The sequence below is a fragment of the Grus americana genome, chromosome 4 (assembly GCF_028858705.1).
Source record: "Grus americana isolate bGruAme1 chromosome 4, bGruAme1.mat, whole genome shotgun sequence".
NCBI classification, from domain to species: Eukaryota; Metazoa; Chordata; class Aves; order Gruiformes; family Gruidae; genus Grus; species Grus americana.
Window position 1 is genome coordinate 47,657,318 of NC_072855.1, and position 13,991 is coordinate 47,671,308.

General features: G+C 40.3%; 1 protein-coding gene across 2 annotated transcripts in view; it reads left to right on the top strand.

The window, feature by feature from the left end:
• Nucleotides 1–13,991, top strand: part of DCHS2 (dachsous cadherin-related 2) — a 122,862-nt gene that overhangs the window by 43,259 nt on the left and 65,612 nt on the right. For both annotated transcript variants that reach the window (XM_054825623.1, XM_054825624.1), the window contains exons 2-3: nucleotides 2,275–2,466; nucleotides 12,602–12,833. In XM_054825623.1, coding sequence (XP_054681598.1) covers nucleotides 2,275–2,466; nucleotides 12,602–12,833 — 424 coding nt within the window. The remainder of the gene's footprint in view (nucleotides 1–2,274; nucleotides 2,467–12,601; nucleotides 12,834–13,991) is intronic.

A 13,991-nucleotide genomic window follows, 5' to 3' on the forward strand; every position in this document is an offset into this window, starting at 1 on the left:
ATTTTTAGAGCCAGATCTTTGTTCTGCTGAAGTCAAGTGTGAGTTTTGCCTTTAACTTACCCAGAACGAGTGGTTGGACTGGGGTCAGGAATAGCTGTGCGTTGCACCCTGTGCTGCAGCCGTGGGATGCAAACTGTGAGGGCACGAAAGGAGCCTGAAGGGCTCTGTGGGCACAGGGCTCCCGTGGAGGAGCTTTTTATTTGCACCACAGAAACTCTGGTGTAATGGCCTTCAATGCCGAGAGAGCTGTTCTCAGGGGGGAAAGATGCATTGGAGTTACGTGATGCAATTGCAGTCACAGTGATACCTTTTCTGAAATACTGCAAATCTCATGTGTCCCATGCAGAAATGGAGAAGTCTACAGCGTGCTTAAAAACAAAAAAATGCTACAAGACAAAAAAAAAATCAGTTGAAATAACATATGTACCTTTTGGGCTACCTGTCATTTTAAAATTCTGATGGAAGTAACTGGCCTACAGTAAGTTTTAGCTTTATAAGTTGCCTTGGCACTTTTTATATGGTTTCCTTTTCCCCACTTCTATGCTTTTTCAGCCTTCCCAAGCCATGTTTTTGTTCATTTGGTTTTAATACAATCCCAGTTCAGTATCTTAATGCCAAAACAATTCCTCTGTGGGCAAAGAAGTGAGCGTGTGATGAAGGCACTGACTGGTCCTTCAGGCCATGTTTGTACTAGTAAGAGAAGCAGCCAAGGGCTGTTCTGGGGCCCTAAGACCAAATGACCTGGCACAGCTTGTGTCCATGTAACCTCCTCTTGGGCACAGGGAGCCGGCTATTAAATACCCCCGAAACCTTCTCTTCTCCAGGCTAAACAAGACCAGTTCCCTCAGACGCTCCTCACAGGGCATGTGTATATGGTAAAGGCAAAGCCTATTGTTACGGTAAACATTGATTAAAAAAATTTAAAGGGTATGTTGATTTCTGCACATGCCCCTCCCTCCACCCCGCATCAAAATAAAGGTTTTTAGTGTTAGAAAAAAGCTTTCAGGTATGTTCTATATTAAAACTTAAAATCACCTGATGGTTTTAAATTATTGAGGTCTTTTAATGCTTTCTAGACTGGTCACTTCCTTAATCACATGTTCAGCTAAAGAACATTGACCCTACCTTTTGTGTGATGCCTTGCAAGTCCTTTAAAACTCAGCTGAGGGAAGGTGATGCAGCATGTTGAAAGTCACCCCAGGTTTTCACAGGCTTCTGAAAGCATCTTACGTATGTCTAGCATACTGGTCTAGTCTGCTCCCTTGGTAACACAAGAAGAGTAAGTATGGCTGGAAAAAAGGGCCCTGCTCCAGCCTCTAACCATCACCCATTTAGGTTTTCTCCTGCCACTCATTTTCCTTGTCAGCAGGACTTAGTGTATATGTGTGTGTGTATTTCCCATTTGATGTCATGTAGTTGCAGAGGAATCTCCCCCTAAAGGAAGCCTTTCTTTAAAGTACTTATTTACAACATTTGTTTAGGATTTACAGCAGAATTCACGCTGCTTTTTAGATGTACTTAATATAGCTGAAAACAAAAGATGTTAGGCTTGTTTGTCATTCAGCAATTATAGTGACATGCAAGACTACACTGGCAAGGTAATTAAGTCTCTCACAGGGACTTACTGCAGTGTGTGCATCTCTTACTTTGTGCTGTGCATGCATGTGATGGTCACGTTTAGTTGTGTTGGTAGAGCTCTGGCTCCTCAGAGAGAGGACTGGAGATTAAAACCTCTTCCAGTCCTTAATTTGTTTGGATCACTGGCACCAAGCCCTCTTTCAAATGAAGTACAAATTTAAGCTCTGGGGAATCATTTAGAAAATACATTAGGTAAAAATGTCCTGCAGCACTTTTCTGATCTGTGTGTGACGTGGTTTTCATTAGATCTACCTCCACTGGTAAAAATAACATGAAGGGAAAGTAGCTTAAGGTATGGCCTACTAACATGGCTTAATGCGTATGGCTCTTCCCGTCATGGGAAGCCTACTTGGTTGAGGTAATTATTGGCAGATAAACAAGTAATATTACAGCTGAGGTCTAATCGATCTTATATACTTGTTGCAATAATTACGCTGTCAGTAGCTGAGTCATTATTTTACAAACTGTGGACAGACAGCTAAGGTAGCAGAGTGTGGTTGTATTTATTGTGTGTATGTATGTTTGCTTTTAAAACGCAAACAGATCTCTTTAAAACAAAGTGTCTGTGACTTTTTGTTTGAATGAGTGAGTAATGATTTTGCTGGTTTTATTTTTACCTCTGTTGTTTCCTTGCAGGTCAAGGCAACAGATGCAGATGCTGACCAGTTTGGTGAAATTGAATATTTTCTTTACGATGGATTCCATTATTATGAAAAATCCAAAGCCTTCCAGATTGATCCACGTACTGGTCAGATCTGTGTATCTCAAGACATTGACAGAGAAGGAGATCCAACCACTTACGATCTCTTAGTAAAAGCTACGGATGGGGTAAGTTTTGCCCTTCCATACTGCCAGATTTGTGAATATGTTTGCAAATTTGGATGTGCTGTATATTTTTAAAGGAGAAAGGAGTATGTGAAAATTGCATGATTTAGAATAAAATTTCTTATCCCATTGGAGGGCAGAATGTGATAATTCACAAAGCTTAAATTTTGACCAAAATTGATAAAATTGGCTGTGCAATCCAAAATCACTCCTAAACAAGTTGTTGAAAACCGTTTTTAGGATGTGTTGGTCCCTGCTGATTTTCCTCCCCCTCTTGGAAGCGGTGGACTCCAGGTTACCTCTGCTCCCTGCTTGCAAGATGATGTCAGAGTAATAAACCACCAGAACTGTCTGGCTACTGTGGGTGCAAGTTGTTTTCCCGGATAACTTTCCTCGTCCTTTCTAGCTAGCTGATGCCATTGCTGCTGCAGTGGCTGGGCACAGCCTCCCTGTAGCAGCATGTCTGAAATTCTTCCAACTTTACAGGAGGAACTGGTGCTTGGAAATAGGTGTTCATGGTACCCTGTGAGGGCAGGGTAGTTGTGTGTGCCTGAAATTGTCCATTTCAGATCTCTGTTTGGCCAGGAGAGCGAGATGTTCATTGTGATGGTAACACATTGAGATGTCTGGGTACGGATGCTTGGTCTACCAGGTGCCACATAACAAAAAATTTTAGTAACCTGACTCCTGAAAAGGACTGCAAGAAAATAATTCCTAGGTTCATTTTGTTATGAAAATATCCAAAGGGTATTTGCAATGAGAGGCCCGGAAGGAGACCAGCCGGTATTTTCCTTAACTTTCTTCAGCTTTAATAGTGAACTGTGAAGAGGCTGAAGAAAAAGGTTAATGGTTGGTTGCAAATGTTAAAATTAACATAATGACACTTTTTTAAAAACTTACAGATTCATGTTATTCAGGTCATATTTTGCAGCACAAATTTGAGCTGAAAAACATTGAAATTAAATTATTTCAGGCTACACAGTTGTCATTTCATACTTTGGATATTAAGCTTGCATTTAAGATATTGTCCTAAGCATGTCTAACATAAATTTTAAGATGTCTGTGCTTTTGCTACAGTACACTGAAGAAACTTGGTGAACTATGACTTCCATATTCATAAGTAAATGAACTTACATAGCTGCAGTTGATGCTTGGTATTTATTGTTGCATTTTAAGAACGTAGTAGTTGAGGGTATATTTGTATGCTGTTGAATTTGGATATATGTGTAATAGTTAAGCAATTCATCTGCTTTTTTTCTTTAGCTATCACTATTCAGTGTTTATTTCAGAGGCTACAGAAGCATTCTCTTTTATTAATAGTGCCTTTTCTTCCCCATAGATTTCTTTTGAGAAGAAACAATTATATAAGAGTACTTTTTGTTTGGTTGTGTGTTTGTTTCCTGGCTCTGTCTTATTTGAACATCTAATAATGTAAGAATGTAAGTATTTTTGTTAGGATAGTGTCTGTAATATTTCCAGCAGAAGTCTATGTGCCCATTTTGGAATTTCTCTCATTTGTGATTTCTGTCTTCAAAAGTCCTTTCCAGGCAAAATTTTATAGCATACACCCGAGTACAGATTTCCAAGTCTTGAAGAATAAAGCAGTCAGTATTACAATGTATAACAGCAGAAAATTATATTTTCTACTATAGTTCATCACTCTTTTTTTTTTTTCTCATATACATGGCTTGAAGCTGTAAAGAATGGTTTGAAAATATAAAGGACACATATATGTATCTGGAATATCAAGGTTAGTCTTATTAATAAAGGCTAAATGAGAGCTGGATAACAGCAGTGAAATTCTGACCAGTTTCTCAGATATCCATCTGGCCCAGAAGATTATTTTGAAAATGCAAAAGAAAATAGGTTTACATGAAAAAAGCTTGATGCAATTTTTTGGTTAAATTATTGCTCTAGAGATAAATCTTATGTCAAAAGTTAAAGGGAAACGCTGATGCATTGAAACTATAGAGTATTTTGTTTTTAAATTGGTCTGTGACTTACCTCCTTTTAGGGACCTTGTGTTTTCAGAATTTCAGTAATGGGGAGGGGGGATTCCATTTTTGATTGCCTTGTCTGTGACAGGCAAGACTTGATCTTTTTACTGGAACTCAGCACTTTGTAGATCTCATTGATTTCTCTTCTAAAAATTAGCTCATCTGACACCTAAATACTAAAGCATCTAAATTCAGTATTTATTATCAATTTTCAGTATACATGAACTTATGTTGAGCCACTTTCCATTTTTACAGCATAATTGTAGTAGGATATTTTATCTCCTGGCATTCTGCTGCTGATTTTGATGGATTAAAGATGTTAAGCATGGGGTTCAAAGTAGAGGCTGTGATCAGGAAACAAATGTTTACAGAAAAGACAGAGGAAGAGTGAGGGGTCACTGTTGACAAAGGGGAGGGAGAGAGATGGAAAGAAGAGAAAATAACAAAGTTAATTAGAAATGAGGAGGAAAAGAAAGTATTTACCAGGTGGCGCTCAGTTTATCTTACAGCAAAACTATCAGTTTCCTCCACCTGTTCATGCCTACTCCATTACACGGTTTTGAAGTTTGTTGGTCATGTTTCTTAGGCACTGTGTAGAAAGAGTAATGGGAGAACTGAAATGGCACACAAGAGCCCATGGAGAGGCAAGTGGAAAACAGATTCTGTTAAACTGATGTTAAATAAACATCCTGTGAGAGCTCGTGGGAGCACTCGCGCTGATTAAGTGGGGACAAGACTGATCGTAACGTTAGTATTAGCCTTTTCAGCTGGCAGCACTGATATTGGTCCCAAAGTCACTTATTCCACATACATATTTGGTGCTCCTCCTTGAAATGCTTTTATAGGAGAAGAAATCATGTAGCTAGATTTATAGAAAGGTGTTTGCACTGAATCCCACAGCACCTGCATCGAGCCTTCTCCTCGGGTCTGTGTCTGGACAGTGGCAGACCAAGAGCTGCTTCAGTAGTGAGGGTGACCCTCCTGTGGTTCACATGCCAGCTTTGTCGGGGACACCCCCCGTTCAAACCGCACCCTTAGTCACAACAGCTGTATTTCTGCACTTATGACAGATCAGAGGCAGTCTCAGTAGGCATTTGAGGGGGGTCTGTGAATTTCAAGTCAGCTGAAGATTTCTCATAATGATGTTAAAATTGTAATTTTTTTTCTCTTTGGAAAAAAAAAGAAAATCAAATGAAGGTATGTTGCTTGGGGAACCTTCAGAAACACTTAAGAGATTTAGATGAAGCATACTGTGAAATCAAGTCTTGCAAAAAAAGAAAATATGGAAAACCAGGAATTCTAGTAAAAGTATTGTGTGATTTCAAAAGCAGTATAGGGGACAAAAATACTACTTTTTGGGGTTGTGTTTGTGCAAATTGGGTCTGATATGTTTTAATTCTTCTGTTGGGCTTTTTTTTTTGTTTGCTTTCATGATATGACTGAAATGGACACTCCATTGTATGTTTCTTCCCTGTTTGCTTGGGAGTCTCCAAACTACTACATATGTAGATTTATGCTTTTTGTGCTTGTTTTGTGTACTTCTGACTTAAAGAGCCTTAATGTGACTTCATTTTCATCCAGGAAACCTTTTTTTAACAGCACACATTTTTGCTGTTGTACAGTGGCAAATTTTATTGCTACGTATCATGCATAATTCAATCTTTTTGTTTATTCATTTGCATTTTTATGATGCCTACCACCTCTCTCTCTCTTTCAACCAAATAAACAGTAATGCCTGCAGCTGTTAAAGAAAACCTGTCACAATCCAGAGAAATTTAATTGGAATAATGCTAATTTAAATTCTGTCTACCGGCATGTGTACTTTGTGCTTACAGACAACAATTGTCTGACCCTCAAAGCCAGAATCTCAAAGTTGCACAATCTTGGGGTTGGCGCACAATGAGGGGCGTTCAGGAATGTCCAGCCTCGACTCTGGGAGGAGCTGGCCCACAGAGTTTTCTTCAAAAGGTGGGGAAGACTGGATGACCTACGCTTGTGAGTGCTGCTACCAAGCACGGACCAATTCCAGCAACAAACATCTCTCTAGGTAACACAGCACCCATACCAGCGTACCGACGCTCTTCATCAGCGTGGCAAGAAGTTTCGAAAACTGCAGAGCACAGGCAGGGCGCTTTGTCCCCCACACTGTAAGGGGTGCCACACACCACATCTGTATACCCTGCTGAGAGCCCAGAGGTTTGGGGTTTTGTCTGTGGGGTTTTTCTGATCTTTTCCCTTTGCAGAGTGGACTGCCTTGGCTTTGTTTTCTCCAAGTGAGCTCCTTCAGTGCTGTGATGGGATTGCCATTGATGATTTGAAAGCTGCCATTTAATGGTGGTGGGAGGCTTTTTGGTGGGCTTGTTTGACAATCTATGCCACAGTGCCTTTTTGTCATTTTGCCTGTTTTATCCCATCTGGCTCTAGTTTTGGCATATCCCAGGATTCACTAGCATGTAGTGCTCCAGTTACCTTTTAAATGTGTCCATGCACAGCAGCTTTTTTTCTTTCTCTTTGGGCACACTGAGAGAGAAGGATGGGGATTTTCGTTTGTTTGAGTTTTCTTTTTATTCTGGACTAGAGTGACAGCTTTTAGATGTTGTCGAGTTTGAAGACGCTTCAGGACACGTCTTGCATCCTAACTTGTTGGCCCAAGGAAGCCCTCTATGTGCTAAAGTCTTGCTTTAAAGTGGTGCTTTGCTTTCTTCCCTGTCCCTCTGTTAGCTTTTGCCTGGACTAAGATCTGCTGGTTTGGGGCCGTGTTTTCTCCAAGAGAAAGGTTGCCTGTGTCATAGAACAAACCCATGGAAATAATTTCTGCCAGGGAATGATGGAGACAAACAGAAGAGCATGCAGCCTGCCTTGGCTCTGCAGCCCTTGGGCGAAGCTGACTGTCTGACCTGGGGATGCAGCATGGATGGATACCATCCCGTATGCTCATCTGCTAATCTGGGCCATGCCTTCCCTGCCCTCGGGTTACAAGCTGCTGGAGGACAGTGACACAGCGGCACAGAGCTACAGGGCATGTCCAGTACTTGGGTTCAGACAGTGCTCTAGAGATCTTGAGAGTGCCGCAAGGGCTTGCGCAGTATCTGTTGTGACTGAGCTTGTGGTGTGTAGCACAGCAGGAAAAGTACTTTAGGCAGCAGGGAGGTGGTCTGCAGACCTGCAACGCAGGCAGATTCACTTGAATGAAACAGCCTGCCAACGGCGTATTGAACCTTTTGCAATGATTATGTAGCAGCCGAAAACCTGAAGTCCTAGAATTCCCTATAAAAGATACAAGGATGCTTCAGTTGATTAGTATTAAGATAATAAGACTTTTAATTGCCATCTTTTCTAGATTTCTATCTTTCTGAGTCTTTAGTTTTTATCTTTTTCTGGATTCTTTTAAAATCAGGTGTTTTGTGTGCTGAAAACTACTTCAAAATCAGATGCATTTGTAGAAACTAAAATAAAAAACTAAGGATTTTAAATACAGTGCTTTAATCGTAAGTTGCATCTAACTGCATATACAAGTGCATCTGCTGAATATGAAGGTACAGTTATATAGTGGGTTGTGATCACGTCTGTACCTTATGCTCAGGATCGTCACTCATGGAGTTTACTCAGGATTATGTGCTTCCTTACATAGATGGGTGTTACCACTTCTTGTTATGAAGCAAAATTCAATGTAAATGCTTTGAGAATGTTTGCATAGGCAATTAAAGTGCACATATGCAAAAAATTGAGAGGCAAAGTTGAGCTTTTATGTATTCTGCATAAATCAGCCTTGCTGTCAAAGAACACTAGGCTAAAGCTGCCTCATAGTATTGACTCCAGTACAATGCTTGGGTTTCTTCAAAACCATGTATTTTCTATGTAATTGCATGTAATGACTTTCAAGCTCTGTTGCTCAGAATAGGAGCTTTGATATACTTAAGGTCAAGTAGCTAAACAGTTCACCTGAATAATAAGAGTAGTTTTTCTTTCATGAAGGTGTGTTTCCTTTTAAAAAAAGAACAAAAAATAAACAGGCATAATTCCCAATTTGACATGATGAGATTGTAAGTGGATGTTTCATCATGGAAAGAAGAGACCAGGCTTGGGCTTCAAGGCTGAAGTGCAATGATACATTTTTGGGGGAATTTGTAGTGTATTCTGAACTCTTTCAATTTACATTACTTGCAGCAGATTATGAAATTGCCTGTCAACATAGAGTATGGCATTACCACCACTTATGTTACTGCTCATCTTTAAACAGGTACCAAACAATCATTCATTAAACATGGAAACTCTGCCAGTTACGTAGGTTGGTATGTATTTAGACTCTGAAGAACCTCTAATACTGAAACCTTAGTGACTCTCTTCCTGCCTTTCTGCATAGAAAAATACTTTGTTCTTCATCTCTTGCTTTTTGGTAAACCACACTGTCCAATTGTCTTTGTCTTTTAAATTTAAGCCATTGAAACGTAGAGATAAGCATTTGACACAGGAAGAAGTTAAGGCTTTTGAAATAATTGGCAATGTCTCTCCATTTTGACAGCATTGCAACTTCAAGGTGACATAACTTTTAGGTTTAAGAGGAAAAAAAAAAAGAAAATATGTCTTCATGTCAGGGATCCTGTATATCACAGTTTAGTTTGGAATAAAAAATTGACAGCACAATTCACTAACAAATGTTGGAGACTGTAGTGGAAATCTTGATGAATTCTTAAGTGTTTTACAGCGTCAAGATGAAGAAATACAGCTATTCAAAGTAGCACCATTTCTACTTATTAATCTAAACAGTCTCCCCTGCCAAAGGCAGCATAATTTTTTTTTTGAGACATGATAAAGAGGTGAACTAATAGCTTTATATTTGCACACAAATTTGGTCCTGCCAAAGTACAGAAAATATTACCTGTGGTTAATTTGACTTGGTGGTAGTTTACGTCCCCTTTTTGTTCCATGCAACACACAACTTTCAGGATTCTGACAAAGAAGCCATTGTAAATGTGACTTTTTGTTGCATCAGACAGCACAACAATAGTTAATACTTTAACATTTGAGAAAAGGGATTTCAAAACAAACAACTATGGTTTTCTGTTGCATATTTTGGCAAATATAATTTTCTGTCAGCAACAGACTTGTTTTAAATCAACCTTCATATTTTGGAAGATCTGTGTTGTGCTTGCTTCTGATGATGAAGCAGTCTATGAAGTATGTCTGTGTGGTTAGAAATAGAAGCAGCTTGTTCCTTCTCACTTGGGATGATACTTAGATTTTCATAGCCAGAGCAAAATCTGGGCCGTAACCAGTTAATATTGTGAGTTAATATCTTACTTGACTCGTGTGAGGGGATAAACTGCTTCTTCAGGAAAAGAAGGATCTGTCTCCATCATAAAATTTGGTCTGTCTTCTGAGAGATTAGGTAGTTGGTAGGTCTCCAGCTTGCTTCCCCTGTATATTTAGAATTAATCGATTTCCAGAGACTTCGCAGTCTTTGCATAACTCCATAGGATAAATACAAATTGACTGAAGAGTGAGGTTTTTTAATGTCTGTTTAGCAATAATGAAACTTGGAAGAAGAGATTTAACACAAGTTTTCACAAGTTTTTGCAGCTTGGTTTCATGCTGCTCCAAACTTGGCCTCTTTTTAGATGCTTTCTATTCCTGACCTCACTTCTTCCTTGGCCCTCTTCCATTAAAAATGTTTCTGATTCCTGTCCTAAAGTACCTGAAAGCTGTGGAGTCACAGAGCATCATCAAGCCCACAGAGTGGGCTTGAACAGAGCACATAGGGCTCCCCTTTTAGCTCCTGTGCAGGGCTTTCCTTTCCTGTGGAAATAAAGGTGTTGGATGGGGAAGGGGCCCCCTCTGAAGTGGCACTGGGGTGTTGGCAGTGAGCCTGCTAGATCCGCATGTTTCCACTTCCCTGTATCAGCACAGGGTTTCATGGCTGTCTCAGTCGTTTGAGGCTGATGCTGGCACAGTGCCCTTCACAGTGCGGGTCCCCAGGCATGTGTCCTGGCTGCTGGCTGCCTCCATGGCAGTGTGAGCCCTGGAAGCATGCCATGCCTTATTTTCTTCAGAAGAAAACCCAAGCACACCAGAGGATGTGGGACAGATCTCCTAGTCTACGGGTGAAACACAGATGCACAATGCACAGGACCATCTTCATTTTCCACATACTTGAGCTTTCCTAGGAGTGTCAACAGAGGTAATATTACTACCTGGAAGAAAGGAACAAAACAGAACAAAACAAAAATCCCTATGGAAATGTGGAAGAGAATGCTGACAGTATTTTTTGCCCAGAAGTCTGACCCTGTGGACATAGTAAGCAAACCGTCAAAAATAGTGTTGGGAAAAGAGCCAGGCTGCAGGGCAAGTCTAAAGAAGTAGTTTCCAGTCTGAATCATTGGATAGTGTCATGAAGGTCAGGTTTAAAAATAATTGACATGAACAGTTAGGTTGCAGAAATATGCAACCTAGTCATTTCTGGTATCATAGATACTGTGACTGCAAAATTCAGTTTGGACTTGCTCGGCATAGCTTGTCATGTGTACACCCCAACATCCCATCTGTGTCAGCGGTTTCCCGAAGTGACTAATTGGTACAAGCACAGCGCGCTCAGTGTGACTTTGAAGAGTATGGGCTTCTTCGTCTATATCTTAATGTATTGTGTGCACCATGTGCAGGCTATATATATGTGTCTGGCTTTGTGCCTCTCTTGTACAACTCAGTGCCCCAGCATTCACAGTTAGCTGCTTGCTTTTAAAAATGTCTGTAGTTGTTACAGCTATAAAATAACCTTGGAAAAATGAACCCGTCTAAAGTGATGGAGGGAGTCCACAGGGAGTACGAGGCATTGCCTTTGAGAAGCAAATTACCATTTGTTTCACTTAGGATCCTGTGGGGTCTACACTTCAGCACCCACAGAATTGTCTTTTTTTTTCCAGATTGTCCCAAATTCAGAGTTTTGCCATGGCAAATGGTGATTTTGCTGTAGCATAGTTTGACAAGCCAGCTTGTAGTTGCTCCTCGCTTCTCTGGTTTCACTGCAGAGAAAGGCTGAATGTGGTCCCATGGCTGCCCGTCTGGTATTTCAGTGGGCTCTTGATGGTTGTCTGTAGCAGGAGCTTCGACCCTGTGGAGAGCAGCACAGTGACCAGGTTGGGGTCACAAAGAGGTACGGTGCTGAAGCTGTGACCCAAGGCTTGGCTCTTTTCCCAGCTCTTTTTGTGTAGGGGAAAAAAAACCAAGAGCAGAGGGGTTGAGCCAAGCCCCCGGGAACGCACAGTGAGACCTCTTTCCCTGCAAAATCACAAACGCGAGGGAAATAAAATATAATCAGTTATGAATTTTACAGGAATAAGTCACTTCAGTTATGTGCTTCAGTCACATTTGGTATTGTTCTGTCTCTGTGCACAAAGTGAAGGTGGGGGTATGTAGACGCACGCATGCATGCATATAGAGATATATATACACACACACTTACATATTCACATATATATGTAGACACACACAGACTGCATGAGCACAACTGCTTAAACCTGCCAGGGTGGTGAATTGAGGATAGGTCTTGCAGGCAGCAGTCTAACAGATCGGCTTTTGGCTGTCTCGCACTGCTCTGCTTTTAGCCTGTGTTCCTAATCAATAGTTGAAAAAGCCTCATATTTGCTGTTAGGATGGTCACACTTTTAAATGTGAAAGATCCATACTTAGAAAGAAGTTATTCCCACTTTACTGAAGCACCACAGTCACCCGAGGGGCATGTGTTTCTGGGGCAGAGAGCCCTGACTTTTATCTGTGAAGGAGTGAGTGGTGTTTAGGTGATTACAGTAAAAACACATGAGGTTAGACAAGCAAGGATTTGACGTGTAGTGCTCATTAGTATTAACAAAAATAACTTTGTGTTCAGGCCTCACTGTCATAAGAAGTTGAACTTCTTTGTGTACTCAACCCATTGGAGTTGTTCTGAGGATGTAGCTTGCCTGAATGCAGTATTTTTGGGTTTTACAGATACCGTAGGTTGTTTTTAACAGACATTTTCATTGCTCAGTATCGTTGCAGCATGTTCAGTTTCCTAATGATGGGTTGAAGCCACATGTGCATCATTCTATTGTGTACACTTTTAAAATTGACCTTGTCTTCTGTTTTTATCTTTCTGATTTATCCAAAAGGGTGGGCTGAGTGCCCAAGCTTTTGTTCGCATCGAGATAGAAGATATTAATGATAATCAACCTGTTTTTGAACAAGCCATCTATGTGACAAGCATCAGCAGTCACACGCAGCCAGGAACAGAGATCATCAATGTTGTTGCCACAGACAGAGATTCGGGAATGTATGGCAGTGTCACGTACGAACTGGTCCCAGGAGAATTTTCTTCTTTTTTCACAGTGGATACATCTACAGGTACTGCACGAGTCTATGATTCAGAAAGGCTATAATTATATAACATGTATCTTTTCTGTGATGCTTTTTTTTTATTTGGAGTCATGTCATCCAGTTGAAACTTAGATTCTACTGGAAAATAATTCTAGAGGAAGAGGGAGGATTTAAGTTTAACATGAAGCCTTTGTATTTGCTGGAATGAACAGGAGAATGGGAAACATAGTACATGCCAGTACAATACAGGACAAGCAGTATGCCACATCTGTTATTTTCAGCCATAAATCTATTCATCATTATAAGAAAAAAATCAAAACATTATTTTTTACAATAATGTCTGAATTCCCGAAATGTTTAGGTCTTACTCTTGAGGAGCAATAAAAGACCCTTCATGATACTTTGTCTTTTCATTTCATCCCTCTGTTTCTGTCCTAATCTTCTTTCCCCACACTGTGCTAGAACAAGTCCCCATTCTGTTCACAGTCTTATAATACCCAGCTGCCTCCCTGTTTTGACTCAATGTTTCTGCCTTTTACATCCTGATGTGACTCTTCGTCTTGGTTTCTGGAGGGAGGTTCAACAAAGGAGTGACAATGAAAGCAAAAAAACAGTTATGGCAAAAGCAAATCTGGGTGAATTTTTTCAAAGACAGGTTGAATCTCACAGATTGGATTACTTTTCCCATGGCCACAAAGCAGCCCCTGTAGTCTGCTCTCTAACCCTAAAATAGTTATCAACATCAGCTGGAAAGAACATGAGCAGTGTATTTACAAATGTCCACGGTGTCTTTCAGAGAGTGATTAACTAAACTGCAGCTACGATTTGACTTGAGAGCCAGCCCTTGCGTATGGCTGTATCCTGATCAATGGTTTTGCTTTGTGATGCTCATGGCACAGGGGATTATTTTATACATTTTAAAAATTTTTCTGGCTATTGTACATGTGTATGTATTAGCTGTTTGGCATATGAAATGTTGCAAGGCTCTATTCTTTCAAAATGGTGCCTATTTTCATTTTCTTACACGGTCCCCAAAATACTCTGATGAACAGAAGAAACTAATCTTCTTAGGAAGTCGGTCTGCTTATCTTGGCTATTTCAGAATTTATTTAACTGTGGACTTTTAACTGCCTGTCAAATCAGATTCTCTGCGGCATAACTGATGCCAAAAATATATAGGTCAAT